Source organism: Anas platyrhynchos, chromosome 12 (assembly GCF_047663525.1).
Source record: "Anas platyrhynchos isolate ZD024472 breed Pekin duck chromosome 12, IASCAAS_PekinDuck_T2T, whole genome shotgun sequence".
In the NCBI taxonomy this organism is placed as follows: Eukaryota; Metazoa; Chordata; class Aves; order Anseriformes; family Anatidae; genus Anas; species Anas platyrhynchos.
Window position 1 is genome coordinate 9,767,025 of NC_092598.1, and position 19,405 is coordinate 9,786,429.

Consider the following 19,405-nt stretch of genomic DNA (forward strand, 5'->3'; position numbering starts at 1 on the left):
TTTGTTGTTGTTAATTGCCTTCCAGACATAGAAGCATAGTTTTGTATTTAGTCATTCAAATATTCAAGCTGTTGGAAACAAAAATAATCAGGAAATCTTTACTGGGTTCACTTAATTTCTGTCTGAATGCATCCATCTGTCAAAATATTCTTGTGTAAAATGTAACAAGGTTTTTCATTTCTTTCTATGCATAAATTGCTTTTTATTTACAAAAATCCACTTTAAAAGTTTTGAAATATTTCCTTCTGTTTCTTCAAATTATAATATCTTTAATGACAAAGGAGATACAAATCTTGGCTATGGTCAGATCAACAAGAAAACTCCTAGCAGATTCACCAGGGTTGCCACTTAACCCATTGTATTTGCTACCAGGGCTGGACAGGAAACCATTTTTCACCACATCATTATTGGAGGTATTCTTTTTTCTTATTCCAAATAAGAAAAAATAAAATTATTCCAAAACACTGTTTCCACTAAGAAACATGGGGAAGTGCAGACAGATTAAAAAGGAATTTCATAAAGTGATTATGGAAGCTAGATCCAGTTCCATCCATGTTGGAAGATATACTTGTTGATCTAAATTGAAATGTCTCTGAATTAAGAAGGACAAATGGAAAGAATAAAGCATCCATGTTTCATCTGTGTTCCACCCATCCAAGTAGTGGGAATTTAGAAATGTTTTGCTTCTGGGGCCTAAATATTCCTGAGACAAAATTTGGTCTCTTTTCCTGTATTGTAGACATGTAGGAATGATACATGATGTTTCAGGGGAGAAAAAAAAAAAAAAAAAAAAAAAGCGTATGTGAGCATTCAGAAGACAGACCTCTGATAAGGTGGCATTATGTTGTATCAAATCTATCTGTTCAGCTTTTTTAATATCTCAACATCTAAGATGCCAAGAAAAAGCTTTTTTTTTTTTTTCTTTTAGAAAAAGGGGGCCAGCTTATCACTGTAGCCTAAGCTTGGTGTAGGGAAAGTACATAGTGCTGAGCTGCAAATTTATAGAATCTCATATGGATCTAATAGGGATACTTTCCACAGCTACTGCAGTCCTAAACTTTATCACAATTTCATGAGCCAAGATTCAAGGTTATATGATTTTTAATAAATATATTTTATTTGAGCTTTTGGATTTTATGTACTTTACATTTTTAACTTTTTCCTCTACCTCCAAAGCTTGACTTGTTCTTTTTTAGAGGAAGTGAGGTTCCAACATAACCATTCCTATTCCAAAGGGAGAATGTTAAGCAAAAGTCCTTAGGTAAAATTGCATGATTGAGAATTACAGTGATGTGGTAGAATTATATTCTCTTCTTTGGAAAGCTGATTTTTAGTTCCAGGCTGTTCTGTAAAGACTTCTCTGTCCATGTGACAATTTAGTGTATTATTTTAATGATTTCTTGTCATCTTTAACATGATGAACTGTGAGTGCTAGGAACATTCCAAAACAACAGGATTTAATTTAATAGTGATTAATGTAATCCCTCTTTCTTGTTCCAGTAGTGTACACCTGATCTATCTTTTTTTTTTTTTTTTTCTTTTGCTCTTTAAGTTAAATAAATCATGCTGGAGGAATTGTTTGGGTCTGCTTTTGATCTGTCCAGAGAACTGTCCGGTGCTCGTTTGTCTTTTTTGCCATGATGTGACTGTGTTGCATGGAAGTTGCCCTTCAATTATTTCATTTTCAGAATGTCTGATTCTGCAAACACAAGATACATTTCCATGAGATGACAGACACTCATACAATGCCAAATTCTATTTTTGTTTTCCCAGTAGTATAGCTAGAATACAATTCCAAACAAATAGTCTTTTAAATATTTATTCCATCTTATTTATCCAGTGTGCTGTGCTGGCATAAAGCATGCGTTAGTGTTTCCAAAAGCAGGGCTGAGATCCGCTGACTCTCTAGAAAAGAGCAGGGTTTATCCTGTGATCTCAGTAACATTATTTGCACAAGTAGTACTCAGTTGAATCCAGCATTATAGGGGTGTGTATGTTTAGCAACGGAGGTGCTCTGCCTTCTCTGCCATGGATGGGATGTGAGTAGGGACTATTAGGAGTTCCAGCTGTTTTTTTTTAATGTCCATCCTTGTGTAAATTTCTAAGGGTAAGAGAAACACAAATATTAAAATGCACTTACTGGTTTTTGTCCATTGTTTACCAAGTGACCTTAATAAGCCATTTTCAATGCCATATAAAATGTTTTACAGATTTGAATGGTTTTGGCAGCTTTTCTCACACAGATACAGTTGAATTCAAGGACTTGTACAGATAACTGCCTAAACTGCATCACTTTGGTTAACCAACTTCAGCAGGGATTTATTCCCTGAAATGGGCGGGATTTCGCTGGATTATGTTACTGCCAGTTGGAGTTTTAATTAAACCTCTATCCTGCTGTTGGGAAAGTAAGCTTTACAATCAGTGAATTAAAAATGGCCTTTCCTTGGAGGGGGAGGAGAGGAAGGGAGGAGGTGATGTCTTGTGATGCAGGAAGTTTCCCACTGAGCACTGCATGGAAGAACAAATTTGTGCTTGGGCAGCTTACAGACCTTTTACTTGGCTGTCTTCAAGCACAATTCCTTGCTGAAGTCAGCAATCCCCATGCTGCAATTTCTTCTTGAAGCAGCTCAGAGACAAGCCATGTTTTATTTCTGTTTCCCTGCCCTTTCTCTGCTCCATCCCTCAAGCCTCTGCATTTATGGATGTTGTTGTGGCTGTAAGGTTTGTGAAGCGCAGGTGATCCAGAAGTCCATGCTGCATCTGCACCTGCAGTTCTTCTCTGGTATGTTTATCCCATCCATCCTCCAGCTGCAGTTTCAGCAGGGACTGAAGGGAGGTCAGAGGTGATTTGCTCCGTAAACACTGCAGTCCACCCCCTGGAATGGAAATAGCAAGTTGCATGTAGATGTTGTTTGAACCCTTCCCTTTTTGCTTAGTCTTTTGTGTGATTTATGTGAATGCCAATGTAGAGTCAGTCTCTGTATAATATATAAAGTAAAAAATCTTTTTAAAAAAGAGATTAAAACAAGATTGGTTTTATAGATATAATTATATCTTTGATACTTGCCACTAAACATACCCTTTCCAGCTTAAAATAAGCGTAGTATGCCTGAGTACTTCAAAAACTCTTAAAAATGAGCCTACAAAATACTGACATTTTGTATTGAGGAGAATATTAAAAATCTTTGCCCAGTCAAGAAAGACCTGAGGTCAACACCCAGAATACTAATTTGCCTTTGCAATATTCCAAGCATACAAACTGCAGTCAAAATTTGTCTGTGGTTTGTTCTTTTAGGCTTGACGTCTGCTCTACATCGTCCTCCCAAAATCAAAACTGTGTTAGCAGATGTTTAAGCACAGTCTTTCAACAAGAAATTAAAAAGCTGAGGACCATGTGAAATTCTTATTGCTACAGGGCTCACTTCAAAGGCTGGAGACCCCCTTACCCATGGTAATGGGAGTGACAGGTGAGAGAGAGCAGTGTGAGCTTAAGGGGGTCACAGTCCAAGCCAGCAGGAGAGAAAGAGAAATTTAAGCAACTCCCAATTTGTTTGATTAAAACTAAATTGCTCCTTACCTCCATCTTGCTCTTGAAGAGCAGAACGTTACTTTTGGATGAAATAATAAAGCCATGCTGGTTAATTACCTTATAATTAAAAGTGAACCAATTACTAAGTCAAGATCCCTAGAATTTAACTAAGAATTTAATTTACAACTCATCTAATAAAGACTGAGTATAAAATTCATTACAAAGTTCCTAACACTTTATTTTTGAGGATGATTTTAGAATATAAGATGTGCTGTTTTCTAGAACCCTTGAAACCTATCTAAAAAGATTTGCACATCCAGCTAATGAAATCTATGGGCTGATAGAAAGTACATCGCACATATACACCCTGCATCTCTGTTTTTGAGGACTTGGCTGTTCAACATTTTGCTATGATATTTGACTTGCTCTGCTTTTGAATAAAAGTTGTGCAGACACACACGGATACATTAGCTCTTTGGTGTCTTGACAAATACATGTAGAAGGTGAATGAGAGAGAGATCTGCAGGAGGCATTATTCACTTGTGCAGTGCTGTCTAGTGCTTTATTTTCATGCTTATTTCATTTCTATGCTATAACTGAACTTTTTAGTACTATCTTTTGAATTACTGTGTAAGAGAAAGAAATAAAACTAGTTCTGCAGGTAATGGTTGCATATAGCTGCACTGGTTGTATATTTATCATATGAACTCAGTGTCTGTACTTGTGTTACAAGTAAAAGCTTATATTGGTAACAATTTGAAAAAAAAAAAAAAAAAGAATAGAATGAAAACAGCCTGATCTTGTAGTTTCTGTTTTATCTGCTTTGTAGTGTTTTACAGACTGTGACTTCAGATCTGCTGCAGAGTATCAAGATAAACACAGAAAATACTATTGATAAAGGCTAATGAGTTCCTTGTTTTTATAACCAATTTTTCATTCTTTTTAACGTGACCTACCCATGATGCTGTGGACTGTGTGTTGTAAATCCTGCATAGAAATGTTAATTCATTGAATAAAATGCTGTTCATTGTGTTTTTCTGGTGTTTTTAAACTCCTTGGGAACTTTTCCATTGCTCATAATTTTCACCTACCTTGCTTTCTTTGAAATCTCATGTGTCAGACTTTTAAAACTATTTTCCATATGAGACCAGGTAGAAAGAATAGAAATCCAAGAGCTCTAGGGATAGTCAGGGCAGAAGACCATACACAACTATGCTCTATAGCCTCAGAGATTTCCATCAAAAAAAAAAAATGACTATAGGGTAAAAATGAGAGGCGGCTGTCATATTGCATAAGTTTTTCTTTTTTTTTTTTTTTTCCCCCATGAACAGATTAGCTAAAAATCTTCCATTCCCTTTTGCCTTGCAAATGTAACAGTACCCCTGACATTCAAGGAGAGAGTAATTTAATTTGCTATGCTGTCTTAATCAGGGACTTATGTGCAGCAAAATCTGACATTTTTATCTAGACTGTATTATGTAAAGCAGTGAGCTGGGGGACCAGGTTCATGTTACGACTGTTGACAGCTGATGTTTTTCAGTAAGTCATGCAGCAGCAGACGTTCCCAGTGTACTGCTGAGCCACTGCTGCAAGGGTGACAATGTGTAACAGTGGAGGTCAGAAAGATAAAATTCAAGTTGACATGAAATGTGTGTGACAAAGGAACTCTACAAACAAGGTACCTATAACTGAAAAATCTGTGAGAAAGTTGTTCAGCCCCTGGCCCATGGTCAAAAGGAGTTATGTTATGTTCTTTTAGTTGAAGAAGATTGGTGGGTGAACACTCCTCCAGAAATTCCAAGGGAAGGCCTGGAATGAATGGGAGCAGATGCAAGTTGGCGTGGGTTTAAAATTTACTGTATATTGTAATTCAGTTAAGATGTATTTCTGTGGTACGCTTTTTGTGTCCTTAATCTGCAAGAGTAATGAATAGGGCATGATCTCTTGCAGGTACTTTTGCAGTGTCAAATGTACTAAATTGTTGCTGCCCAAATAGTTGTCATAACAAGACAGCTGCAGTTAGAAATACAAAGATTATTCTTGTTGTGTAGCCCAAAATCAGGAAATGTTGTTGACTTTATAGTGAGTTCAGAGAGCTTTGTAGCCAGCCAAGAAACATGCAGAAAGTGAAGCAGTGTCAGCATTAGTTATTTCCAATACTATTTACAGCTTTTCTAGACCATCAGTTCACCTAGAAAAGTACAGGAACCCAGGCCAGAGCCCAGAAGTTATGTGCTCGTTGTGACCTAGCCAACATCATTAATATGGCTATATTTTCTATTACGTGGAGCTCCTGAAAGCTCTTTGTTAAGCATAATGCATTACAACAATCTATTTTAGGGGCGAAAAGATTATGATTCTTTTGCCAAGGCATCTAGTGAACTGAGAACTGTCATCCCCAAAGCAAGGGTCACAACCTTCAGTGGCACTGCAAGCCTAACAAGTGTAATTATTTATGCTACTGCAAAGAGGCTGATGAAAGGGGAACTTACTGCCAGAAAGCTTTTTACAGGTTCTCTATTCTGGCCTGAGTGGGAGCAACTTTTAATTACATGCTGCCTTTCCAAATCCTGTCCTTTCTCTAGCCCTTGTTTTGGGCCTTAGAAAAATTTATTTTAGGAGGATGAGAAAACTGATATTTTCAAATGTATTCTGTTGATCTAACTCTCTTAACTTAGCAAATTTTAGTTCAGAATAACATCCCATGACAAATATGGTAGGTAATAATCCTAATTGGTTTCCAGTGATTCATTCAGATAGCACATTTTTAAATAGAAAAAAAAGGGGGGAAAAAAAAGAGAGAACAAGAGAAAGGGGGGTCTTTAGAACATACGCTGCCCATTTTACTCCTTTTCCAGAACATTTTCGTAATACATAATTATTATTAATATCAAGATAATTGTTGATGAAGGACTTAGTGTTGAAATAAATTCTTTGGCCTGCTTCCTACCTTCTAGTACTGGAATCCTGAGTACAATTTTAAGTTAAACAATGCTGTTCCCCATTGGATTTTGAACAGTGCATTAGAGAAGTCTTATGTGAAGGTAAATGGTGGGTTCTTCATTTATTTGTTTAAATCTTTTGTTTCTCTATTCAATATCCATGTCATAGAGCACAAAGGCAGTTGGCATAATTTACAATTTCAAATTTTAGACATGAATAACGTAAGTAATATTGGAGTTCAGGTGTTCATTCGTTTAAAGAGGGAGTCAAATTGTCCATTGTAATGCTAGAGTTCGTACATGTAAATGGCAGTCCTGGAATGCACTAACTTCTTTGACTGCATATGCAGATTTAGAGAGGTCTGTGTGATGTACATGCCATTAACCTGCACATTGTCCCCGAATGAAATTAAGAGAACTAAAGCAAAATACAGCATAAGTATTATCCCACTTTTCTTAGACTACTTCTTAGCAATCTTTTAGCAAACACCGAATTCTTAATCACTGTCAGCTCGTTATGCTTTCCTCTTCAGTAAAGAACAGTCATGTTATGCAATGTTACTATGTAGATCCTGGCCTGTTTTTGTAGCCCTATTTTGAGAAAATACATCTGAGTAAAACTACATTTTTGGTGATGCTAAGTCTTCCCCCGGCAGTTAACATTTCATCTATATTTATAGGACTTGACTTTACACTTTGCATTTTTGGCAGATGGAGGAATGATTTTCTTCACATTTTTCATACCATGAAGAATTTACAGGATCTAGCTTAGCAATAGCAAGCAGAGGAGTCTTTGATTTGTTTACCTAACATATGTGTCACGCATAAATGGTGATGTCCTTCCACTGTAGATGATGATAATTAGAGCTGCTCCAAATGGACTTGTGCCAACACAAAATGCACCACCACAATTAGCAGTAACAGGAACTTCAGCTGGCAGTAACAGTGAAAGCAATAAAGATTAAATGATGGTGTGAACTGTCCTTATGAATTAAAACTGATGTATATTGGCAAAAAATAAGAAAACTGACACCATTGTAACCCATAGCACTCTGCTCCAGTAATAATGAGAGAAAATAATGTTTCCTGGGGCTCCTGGTATTTTTCACATGACATAGGTTCACCACCATCAGTGGTAAGAATCTGAGTATCCTTTCCAATAAAACTTGTCAAATTACAAAAACCTATAGGTGACCTTCAAGTGCTTGAAGGTACAAATAACTTTTTGAAGAATGTTGATTTTTGGAGGCACTTGACAGATAGATGTCTGCTACTGTTGCATATGTACCGTTAAAATATATGCTTGGAAATTCTACTAAATAACATCCAAGAAATTAATATTTTTCTGGATAGAAAGTGTTCCGGGAGCTACAAAATCTCTGCAAAATAACATTCATAGTAATACTTCTGTAACATAGAATATGATACTGGTCTAGAGAAGGTTACTATCAAAGCTCCAATAACAATGAACCCTGCCCCTATTGATGAATGATGTCTGAATTATATTAATTATTGTAAAAACAAATGAAAAAATAAGTATGAATACTTGAATACATGTTTTATTATATAATATTAACCAGTAGAACACAGTATAGATGAGTCTAAGCTTCTTTTGAGGGATTCACAGTTTATTGTCTCACAATGACTTTTATGACATACTTGTAAAATACAAATTTTAACCACTATCAGTGAACTAGAACACCTCAGGAATATTTTTTATTCTTTAGAGTTGTCCTAACCTATTCTTCTGAATTCACAAACACACTAAAATGTGTGATTTGTAGGTCAGAGCATGCAAAAAAGTACAGCTGTAAACCATGACCTTGAACAGGTCATGCAGCCGTGTTGCGGCATTGAGAGCAACACATCCCTGTAACACTTTGCACTTTGTGAAAAGCCTTATCTTAAACTCTGGGTTTGCATCACATTCCTTGTATTTATCATGGGCAGAATTAAATCTTGCTGGTCAATTAAACGTCAGTCCTCTCCCAGTCATTCTGAAAGCACAGGACAACCAAAAGGCAAAAGCTTTGCAAGCACACAGGGAGCAACGTCTAGTTTTGTTGGTAACTTTAATATAGGCATAAATAGGTATGTGCCAGATTTATGCACATGAATTTAGACACTTTTGTGGGTTTTCAGGACTATGGTCATTTCCTAGCTGTTGACAATTAAAAACTTAGATGTAAATAGGTATCTAGTGTCATGCTCTTGACAGTGGTTAGACATTCCAGAAATGGTTTGCCATAAGTTTACCAGGAGGCAAGGCTGGTGACAAAAGGCAAATACAATTGAAATGTATTTCAGGTAAACGTAAGTTTTGGCAGCAGCACAGAGTTACTCACTTTAGACCTCACTCAGGACACAAAATAAACACCTCTCTTCATAAGAAAACCTATGTGACCTGTTAGCAGCACCATATGCTAAACCTAACAGCTGTACCAGCAACAGGTTAGGAGACAGTAATTCTGCAGATCCAAAGCAGAGATATGCAAACCAGATACTGTTTCCCACAGTACTAACTATTCCCTGATGAGTGCCCAAAGACTGGGTTAGCCTCATGGAGAGTTGTTTGTTCAAGCTCAGGGAAGCACTGTAAGGTGTAACCACTGATGCACTTTTTCTGCTGTATGGGAAAGGTCAGCTATAAAATCACATACAGATCTCCAAAGCAGTGAGAACAATCTCTCTAAATAACTGCCCTCAGCCTCAGCCGTGGGCAGAAAAAGCCAGAATGTATGGTTTATACGATTTATGAAAGAATTTAAAAATAACATATCTTATGTAGAGGAACTTCTAAAGCATATGCAGCCAGTCCAAATTATTTATTGAGGCATGACTGCTTTTTAAATTAATTAGTAGCAAAAAGGTAAAAAAAATAAATAAAAATTTAATTGAAACACATCAATTTTAACACAATAAAATGAACACAAAAACTGTAATAACACTGAAGGCCACAACACGCCGTAGCTGGAGCCTGCAACTCTTTCAAACAGCCTTGCCATGATGGTTTGAACTTCAAGCCATTGAAAGTTACTTACAGGCTTGTGAGTAGACAAGAAAATTATACTTCTCCCAGAAAGGAAAAATACACCAAAACCTACAGTTACTATCACCCCCCCCCAAAAAAAAAAATGTGTTCAGTGGCTGTCATACAGAGATGTAAAAAGTTGAACACTACAGGTTTCAATTAATCATTGTGGAAACACATCTAACTATAGGCATCTAGAGGTCTGTTTCTGCTGGAGCTCATAAGAGAACCGGGTTGAAGATGAACAATAACATTAAGGTACTCCTTCCTGATGTGAGCTGTTGTAGTAAGGTACTCATGAAAGCAGAATTTACTTAAAGAAACTGTCTGCTGAAGAACTGGACACAGAGTATGCCCGATTCATCTCATTCTGGAACTGTCACATGTAACTCAGTTGAAGTCTGTATATAAGGTTCTGTACAGTTGAAAGAAGGTCAATATAAAAATATTGCTCCCAGTCTTTATCCAAACTATGAGAAAAGCACAGTTTATTATAACAGGAAATAATACTTTATTATAAAATCTGCATGTAAACAAGTAACAAATTAATTGAATAACAGTTAATGGAAGTGCAAATTAACTTCATAAAATGACATCTGTTCTGTATTTAACTATATATATAAATTTGTTTTACTCCCATTCTAATGTGGTTCTACTCCCCCCACCCCATATTTAAGTTTAAAAAGATTTATCATTGCTTGTTTTATACTAAAAACAGTGTACGAGCCTGCGTACAAATTTAAGTTTTGCTCTGCAAACGAGACAAGTCTATGGTGATACATATCATCATCTTTTCTTATCGTTTCATCTGTTATCCACAGGACAAGAGGATATATTATATATGTACATAATGAAAGTGTGGGCATGTCAAGCCACTTATTTAGAGTAAGTTCATTTACTTGTACGCATTGAAACTTGAGCCATTTATCAATGAAGTAGACATTGTAATGTAAGTTCTGGACTTGCTTGTGCACCTTAAGGCATTAATGAGAGTCTCACTGATAACTCATTCTTATCACCATGAGGATCATCCATATACTTCAACAGTCAAATGCTTGTTCGCCTCCCATGCGTGACATCTGGCCTTGCTGAAAGCTTCTAAAGCACAGATAAGTCATGGCAAGACTTTGATTTTGCTTTGAAAGCCATCTTCTTATTGTTCTTTGCCACAATTCTCCCAAGGAATCGCTTGGCCTTTTTGCCTATGCTTTCTCTTCTTTTTGTGTTGGCCATTCTTCTAGCATTGTCTTCTTTACTGTCTTTGCGAAGTCTAATTTGCCGAACAATACCTTCAAACAGATCCTTGACGTTATGATGAAGAGCAGCTGAGGTCTCAATGAACTTGCAGTCAAACACAACGGCACAGGCCCGTCCCTCTGGATGGAAAGAAAAAAAAAAGAGATGAGTGGAGACCGACATTTTCTCTTTAATATATTGTGGCAAGAACAAAAAAAAGTTTGACTTAAATAAACTGCCTTCAACATCACAAAAGAACTTTGTTACATAGTAGGAAGAATGAATATTTGCACTCATTGTTTTGCTGCAGTGTGGTCAATAATCTCACATGACCAGTGGTACTGAATATAAGACAATAGTAGTTCTACAGGCAGACCAGCCTAGTATAATTTAAGATCTAAAGCTGATAAAAGAGAGGTACTTGGATGCATGCTTGCTGTCTAATAGGAAAGTTTGTGAGGTACAGAAACTAGTTCCTATTTCTTCTGGAAGTTGTTGAGCAATTGTGCACCTCAGCCTTGCTATAGGAAGTGAGTTTTCCATAGTAACTACAGTTGAAGCTGGCAGTCCAAAAGGTCATTAAACAGATTACATTGGAGGTCATGAAGCTGTAGACCAGTGGATTTGATCGGGACTGCCTTCAGAATAGATGATGCTCTGTTCACAGTGTTCCAGAGGTAAGCATGCAACTCTGGAACATTGCTGCAGTGCAAGTTTCCATGTTTGCCTTGTGGTGAATAATGGCAAAGGTTTAAACCTGAGCAAAATAATGACACCTCTAGGATGGGTAAACCATGCACTACCACAAGCCTGAAAAGAACGTGGATCTCCTGATCAACTCCAGTCAATTCCCTGTACAAGCATTTAATCATGCCATAACCAGACAGCAATAAAAGGTTCATCATTATCTGTACTCTAGTTGTAGAAATGCACCCTGGCACTAACTGAGAAAGTTCTCACTGGCCTCAGGTGTGGAACACGTACAAGGAGACTTTGTGTGAGCCTGGTCCTTCCAGCTCACCACAAATGTGATGGAATCTCTTCCAGAAAAAAAAAATAAAAAAATTGTACAGTTGCTGTGGGATCACCATTTTCATAGACTGCCTGGGTTCTGATGTGACACTCCTGTCCCTTAAAAAAACATAGCTCGGGCTATCAAACCTTGAGACTAGCAAGTGCTGCTGTGTGCTTAACATCCAGCTAAACCCTACACACAGCAGTGTGCTAAAGCTGAAGCATTGTCTCTTGCAGTGCAGTTCAGCATATGGCACTATGCACAATCACAGATCTTCCCCCACTGCCATCTCCACTGCTGCTTGTGGTACAGAGCCCCCCCTCAGTGTGAACCAGCTGGCTGGATTTCTTTGGGGTGCCTCCAATCATGTTTTTCTCCATCAAACCTGGACCAATTCTATTGATCATGATCCTCTGCTACTAATTTAGACAGCACTGTATAAATGAAGAGTAACTTACCATCAACTGAGACTTCCCGGGACCTGACCAGGTCGCTCTTATTGCCCACGAGAATAATAGGAATGTCTTCCGTTTGCCTTGCTCTTCTTAGCTGGATCCTTAGTTCAGAGGCCTTTTCAAAACTAACTTTGTCAGTCACTGAGTATACGATAATATAGGCATCGCCCATTTTCATACAGTGGTTCTGAAGCCATTGACTGTCATCCTAAAACAAAGAGTGAGAAACAGATTTATTGCATTGAAAAAGCTATTCAACACTAACTAATTATTTAGGTACTGTAAACATCTTAAAGATATTCTTTGTAGCTTTATAATGAAGAGGCAGCCAAAGTAAGCAACCTCCCAGAAGGTTTCTTAAGATTTTCTCATTTAAAATATACTACAGAACAAAATCATCGTGTTTCCAGAAATTGTATGGGGTCTGCACTGCTCAGATTGTTAATCTCTCGTTTTGCACGAATTTCCTGGGCTGCTAATGTAAGCTGCTGCTTACTGCAAGCATTAAGGGATTCGCTGTCTGAGCCTGTGCAGGTTTTTTAATTGCCTGTCTAGCTACAACAAATGGATTGCGAGAGAGAAGAAAGCGGCACGCACTGATTCTGTGTCGCCGCCTTGTAGGCGCGTCACGGTGCCCACAGGCAGCCGGACACCTGGACGCGGCCGCTGTGCAGCGAAGCCCCGCGCAGCCCGCAAGGAAAAGGCACGTTCAGGCGCTCCGTACCTGCTCCCAGATATCGAACACGACCAGAGACGCCTCTTCCCCGTCGACCACGATCGATCTGTCGTACGTGTTGCCTGGAGAGGGAAAACACAGCGTTGGGGAAACGGGCGGCACCGCGGCGAGCGGCCGCTCCCCGGGCACCCCGCGCCCCCGGCCCCGGCCCCGGGGGGGCCCCGCGCCCTCACCGGCCTCCTCCGCCTCCGCGCAGTCCTCGACGCCGCCGAAGATGCGGGCCAGGCTGGTCTTGCCGACGCCGTGCTCGCCCAGCAGGATCACCTTGTAGAGCCGCCCGTCCGAGTCGCTGCCCGACGAGATGACGGAGTCGGAGGAGTCGGAGGCCCAGCTCTCCCGGTGCGCCTCGCCGGGGCTGTAGGAGGTGCAGCGCACCAGGCCGGACAGCTCGTCGTGCGGCAGGGCGGCCCGCAGGTCCCGCTCGTCCACCGGCATGCTGCGCCGGTGCAGGTGCTGGTGCGCCGCGAAGGGCATGCTGCCGCGCCGCTTCTCCAGCGAGCGGAGCTTGGCGCCGCGGTTCAGGGTCATGGGGACGCCGGGCTGCTGAGAGAAGCCGCCCCGCTCGTCCCTCGACGTGCTCCGGAGGGAGAGAGAGGAGAGAAGAGAGGAGAGGAGAGCCGGGCTTCCCCGCTGCCACAGCTCGCTGCCGGCGCTGCCGCCGCCTCGCCGCTATTTATGGCCCGGCCCGGCCCGGCCCCGCCGTGACGCGCGGCTCCCTCACAGCGCGCCCGGGGGCGGCTCCGCGCCGCTCGGCTCGGCACGGCTCGGCACCGAGCCCCGGGGAGCTGGAGCCGTGCGGAGGCGGCTGGGGGTGGGAGATGCCGCGCTGTGAGGGGGGGCGGGTGTGCCCCGGGTGTCGTGTCCCCCTCCTCCTCACCCCCACGCCCCCACTCCCCGTTTCTGAGGCTGCACCGTGTGGAGTGGGTTCAGTGGGTGATGCTGGGGGGGCGGATGATCATGGAGGTCTTTTCCAGCCGTAATCAGGCTGTGACCCTATGAAATTGCAAACGGGGCTGGCCGTGAGCCCTGCCAGGCGGCTTTCCTCAGCTCCTCACGCTCCGTGGCGTTGCCCGGGAGCGTCTCTGCTGCCTACAGCAGCCCTGGGAAACATAGCTGCACATTGGCAGAGTGCTCGGCACCGTGCTGCCGTTACTTAACGCTCAGGAGCAGGGGGTGAGAGCGCCCCTTCTAGGTGCAGTCTTGCTGCATGCGGGGCTAACGGTTTCAGAGGGCAACACAAAACATAAAGGTCAAATTCTTCCCTTCGTTTCACCTGAGCAGCGAAGTGAGACAGTGAAAGTTTTATCTCTTAAGTGGCACAGTCATTACCGTGTGATCAAGTGAAGAAGCGACTAACCAGATAACTATACTTGTGTCCCGAATGGCTCACCCTGGCATCACGCATACCGGTTATTATTTACCTAGCAACCCAAACATGTTAGACATTTCACAGCCAAAATAACCCTGGCTGCTGCTCCCAAAAGATTACAGCCTGGTCACTGCGGGGAAATCCCCGTGACCTTGTGTAGGGACCACTGCCATCAAATTAGTGAGTTAAAGGGTTTGTAAATCAACTGCTGCAACAAGGCTAAAGAAGGCAAGAAATAGGGCGTTGATGGAGATTAAGATGCAGACATAGGGAATAAGGTAAAGGAAAGAAAGGAATCTGTGGGGCTGGGCTGTGCAATTGCGCAGCCAACAAAATACAGCACACTGGCTCATAAGCATCTTTTTCTTATAACATGTTGAATTTCTGAGGCTAATTAACTGCAACAAAGATAAACATGGAAAATACTGTAAAGGGGCTGACCACAGGGAATGGATTTTTTTTTCCTTATGAATTCCAGTGAATATTTTATTTTCAGAAGTTAATGCTGCAGTTCACGTTCTGGGGTAGGTTTGTCCCCTCTGCCCTGATAACTGCAGGTTGAAGTGTCAGTGTGGCAGTTAAAGATCACCAAGTGCTCGCAGCGAGCTCTCTCCGCCTGTCTCACAAAGCAGGAACCAAAATAGCCATGTCAGTTTAGATAGCCAGAGCTTGGTGGTTAAGAGAACTGAGTGCTGCAGTTAAATGAATAGAATTATAGAGCTTTGATCAACATTTTAAATCATATTTAAACAAGTTATGGTTAGCATTTGAAATGCACCAGGGTTACTTAATTTGGATAAACTGGAATCTACCAAACCATCTTGATTAATCTATATTTATATACAGTCAAGTGGGTAAATATACTTTCAGAATTGTTTTTTCTTCAGTTAACTGTATGAATTTGAATGTCTCTGCCTAAAATCCTTGCCCAAAAATACTCTGTTTGATTTTAGGAGTTTTTTGGACCTGTCTTTCCTGCTGACTTTACTGTGTGTCACGGTCAAATTTTAGAAGATGAAATATAAAGTGGAGGTATTTTTAATTCTTTACTGTGTGGAAGAAGGGAAATCTGGGAGGCATTGGAACTAAATATACTGTGCTGCTTTTATGCCACATGTAGCATTACTGGTTGAAACCAAACTAAAAATGGGATTTTCAGTGACAGGACTTTAAAAATGCCATTTTTTTATTCCAGGTCTTTTGCTGATGAACATTATGAATATTTTAATGATGTAAATGCAAGATAGAGCCCCCATAAGCCAAAAAAATAACAAGAAAGTCATATATAAAAATGCTAAACACAAACTTGAAGAGAACAGCTTTTCAGTAGGAAAAGAGGCTGAAAGTAATAATAATAATAATAATAATAATAATAATAATAATAATAATAATAATAAAATAATAGAAATCATACATGACTGTGTAGCAAACACTTTTTTTGTGCCAGCACCCAGGTACAACTAATGAATTATTGCTTACAGAATAGCAGCAGGGTTACAGGATACTACTCAGGATCTGGCACTGGGTTCTCTGCAAGTTGTCCTTTAGCGGAAAGTGAGATGGCCTTGGATTAGGTCCCTGGGGCTTCGCTTGTTCCTAGAGGGAGGGCTACGAGTTGTTCGGAGAAGCGCTGTGCCAAGGCAGTGAGGTCTGTTCTCATCTGCCGCGGGATCTGTGCCTGGAACCAGAGAGGGGGGAGATCACAGGGGTCACGTAGCTGGTTTATCTCCCTTGATCTTCATAGATCCAGCTATTTTGTGAAGTTGGGAAGAATTAACAGATAGTTCAGGTTAATCACTTGAGACATATAACATGCTTCTTCACATACCGTGTAATTCTGTTTGTTATTATTACCATATATTCATGTATACATTACTGTGGCACATAATGATTTCAGTGGGATGCATGAGACCACACAGGCCTGAAATGCTGATCTTAGTTTCTCTGAAGGGTTTTCAGATCCAATTCTATTTCAGCTGCCCTCTATTTCCACTTCTACTTGATTCTGCTTCTAACATATAGTAACTGTAATTTATTTCAATGTAAAAGAAATTCTAATGTCTTATTTTTCTACTTTTATTTTGCATCATTCTAGCTGCTACTGGTCTAAGATCTGTTTTAATTAAACGAGTGTTTCTGTCACACATAGTACTTGATATTTTTAGTAAGCCTAATTTACTGTTCCTTATGTATTGAAATGGAAACAGGAAATTTTATAATTTCTTTCCATTTTATGTACAGCCAGACCTGGAGTCTATCAATGCTGAAGGTAAAAGTCCACTCTAGCCAGCATGATTGATTGGAAGTGCAATGAATTGGGGTTATCAGTGCAGCAGCAGTACCATCTGCGGTTCTTGAGTTCCAGGTGGTTCCTGCACAGTTCAGGTGACTGTTCCCTGCAGCAGCTATGTCATATAACCAGCAGCAGAGCTGCAGTCAGGGGCCGCTGTCTGTCCAGATCCTTGTGATGGGAAGGAATAAGGCTTAATGAAAGAATTTGCCTCATGCAAATCTTGCTGAGGCCAGAAACACTTGGTCCCAAGTACCCAGGTCAACTACATCCTAATTGTCAGGGTGTTCTGGGATCCTGGAGGAACCACTGGAACCCCCCATTTATGAATCAATCCTAAAGCTTCACTTTTACTTGGCTACCCAGCATCTGTGGTGTGTGTCCTGCAGTTTTCACAGAAGAACTTAATCTGGCACTCAAAAGGAAAGGAACATTGATGTCCTATATTATGGGGACCTGAGCACAAAGCTCTAAAAATGTCTATCATTTTGTTTCTTTTGGTTTCATTTCATCCTTGTATGGTTTTCATTTTCCTTATTTCAATTGCCTTTCACTTAAAGTACCTTTTCTTTGTATTTTACTGTTGTAGCATGTCCTGCTTCTTTTTTTCTTTTGTTATCTCATTCTTCTTCTTTTTTTCCCTTTTTATCCCATTCAGTTTTTCTCTAGCTTTTGAGAAGTGGCAATGTTCACTTTTAATGCACTCTATTGGCCTCAGTACTTTTCATCATATGGAAAATGTAAAACATGCAGTCTGATCCTGTTGTTCCAGTTATTTATTACTGGGGTAATAAAGCTTGTGGTTGGAGTTTCTTTTTGCTATATTAGGTGCAGAGTGCATTTCATGGTCTAAATGCCTAAGCACGTATAACCTAACACCCAGCTCCCCTCCCCTTTGACTGTTCAGATGGAAAAGCAGAATTTGGAGTTGGAATTAACTGTATGTGATTCTGTCTCATCAGTGTTTGTTCAAAGTCAGACATCATATTTTAAATAGCATTTATACTTTTTACATCTAATGAGTGTTACCACTGAATTCCAGTTTTTGTTGTAGTTACTGTCATGCATTGGAATTGTTTCACTTTTGGTTAGGAATAATAGAAATATTATGAACAGCCCAAAGACTGGATTAGCAGCATGAGGTTTGAGAGAAAATACTGTTCTCAGCTTGGCTCTACATTGGAGGTCATGCATTTCTCCTCTTCTTACTTTTCAGCTCATCTGCACTGCCTCAAGTCTAATTAATCAGCCATTATGTGGGTGAAGTTATTTCTACAAAAACTGTAGAGAATCCACAAAGGTCTGTTCTTGCCAAGTTACATGAAGCATTACTCCTGCAGAAGCCTGAGTCTGGCTACCTCCCAAATACCTGGACTAAAAAAGAAATAGCAGTGTTATTTATTATTATTTTAATTACAGAACTGACAGACTAAAGCCAGTGGGAAAAGAGACAGAAGCAGCAGTAGGAAATGTGGTTTTTGTTTGTTTGTTTGTTGTGTTTGTTTGTTTGTTTGTTTTTAATTCAAGCAAGATAGAAACAGTTGCAGGAAAAATGAACAAAAGACTTTTTCCTTACCCTACATTTTTTAGTATAGTGAAAATATGGTCTCAAGCCCTCCTCTCCATAGTCCTGTGATTTTACATATACTTGTGTGCACTGAGCATGTACAGACTAACCAGTGCAGCTATGGGGCTGTATGCACATATGTATTAGACCTTTTCATGTGTAGCATATAGTATATCACATTATCTTATGGTTATTATATAGTGGTATAAAAGTAGGCCACAGTTTGACCTGTACAAATGACCAGCAGTGGTGAAGCATTAGTTCGTCTGTCTGAAATCCCGATGAATGTCACATCTATGCTGAACATGCGTTTGGATGTTCGCAAGGTAGGGCAGCACACCACTTTGGCCAAGGAGCCATGCTTGTTCTCATAATTACTCTTGCAATTAACACAGCTGATATTTTTGACTGAGTAGTGATAGCCATGAATTGGGGCTGCAACAATGAGATGTGAGAAATATGAGCTCTGGAGTCAATAGAAATTGACATAGTGTAGAAAGCTCACTTATAGTGTCAAGGGGGAAATGGAAACAGAAACCTAATTAAGCAGTTATTGTATCTACAAAATTAATCAGAAGTTGGTTCCTTTCACAGTTACTGTTTTCTCTCAGCTCCAGACCAGAAATTCTTGAGCTCACTGATAGGCACTGAAAAATAATGTGGTTCCATTTGCATTTTTCAGGTATAGCATAGAACAGGTAAATTGTAAATCTGTTGCTTGCAACATAAAGCAAATGCCTCTTTCTGAAACTCTTGTAAAAGATTGCAAAAAATAACTTGGGATAAGAATAATTGGAAATGTGCTTCATCTTCCTGCTACTCTGAATTTCTCACTGCTTTGAGTAATCTCAAAAGCTTCCAGTACTTGATAAACCTCATGGCCAGCTGGGCCAAGTGAATCACTCCTCTGAAAAAAAAGAAGTTGCACAAGTGGCATATCTAATTTCATTTTTGCCTGTGCAGTTCCACAGCTTCTTTTTGACAGAGCGCACCACACTATTAGTTAACTATCATGTTACTATGTACTGGGGAATATCGTTCTGTCTGAATCTTAACTTCAAATTTGCACTGATTTTTAGTTTCTTGGATTCGGTTTTATTTCTTACCAATACCATAACCACTTGTGCTCTACCATGCTACAGCTACAAGAGTCAGAATTCAGATGCCACCTTAGTTTCCCCAGTCACTAGTAAACACACTCAATAGCACGTAGTATGTCTGATCAGCTGTTTGCT

The 19,405-nt window shown here is 40.0% G+C and overlaps 1 protein-coding gene and 1 long non-coding RNA gene across 3 annotated transcripts in view; one reads left to right on the top strand and one right to left on the bottom strand.

Moving 5' to 3' along the window:
* LOC106017241 (uncharacterized) overlaps window positions 1-19,405 on the top strand; it is a 69,662-nt gene that overhangs the window by 40,965 nt on the left and 9,292 nt on the right. The gene's annotated exons all lie outside the window — the stretch shown is intronic.
* RRAD (RRAD, Ras related glycolysis inhibitor and calcium channel regulator) lies at window positions 9,974-13,614 on the bottom strand. Its single transcript, XM_027466956.3, has 4 exons — window positions 13,118-13,614; window positions 12,933-13,006; window positions 12,212-12,416; window positions 9,974-10,878 (listed from the first exon to the last, which is right to left on the bottom strand). The coding sequence occupies exons 1-4, from the start codon at window positions 13,470-13,472 to the stop codon at window positions 10,601-10,603; spliced, it is 912 nt and encodes a 303-aa protein (XP_027322757.1). The 5' UTR covers window positions 13,473-13,614; the 3' UTR covers window positions 9,974-10,600.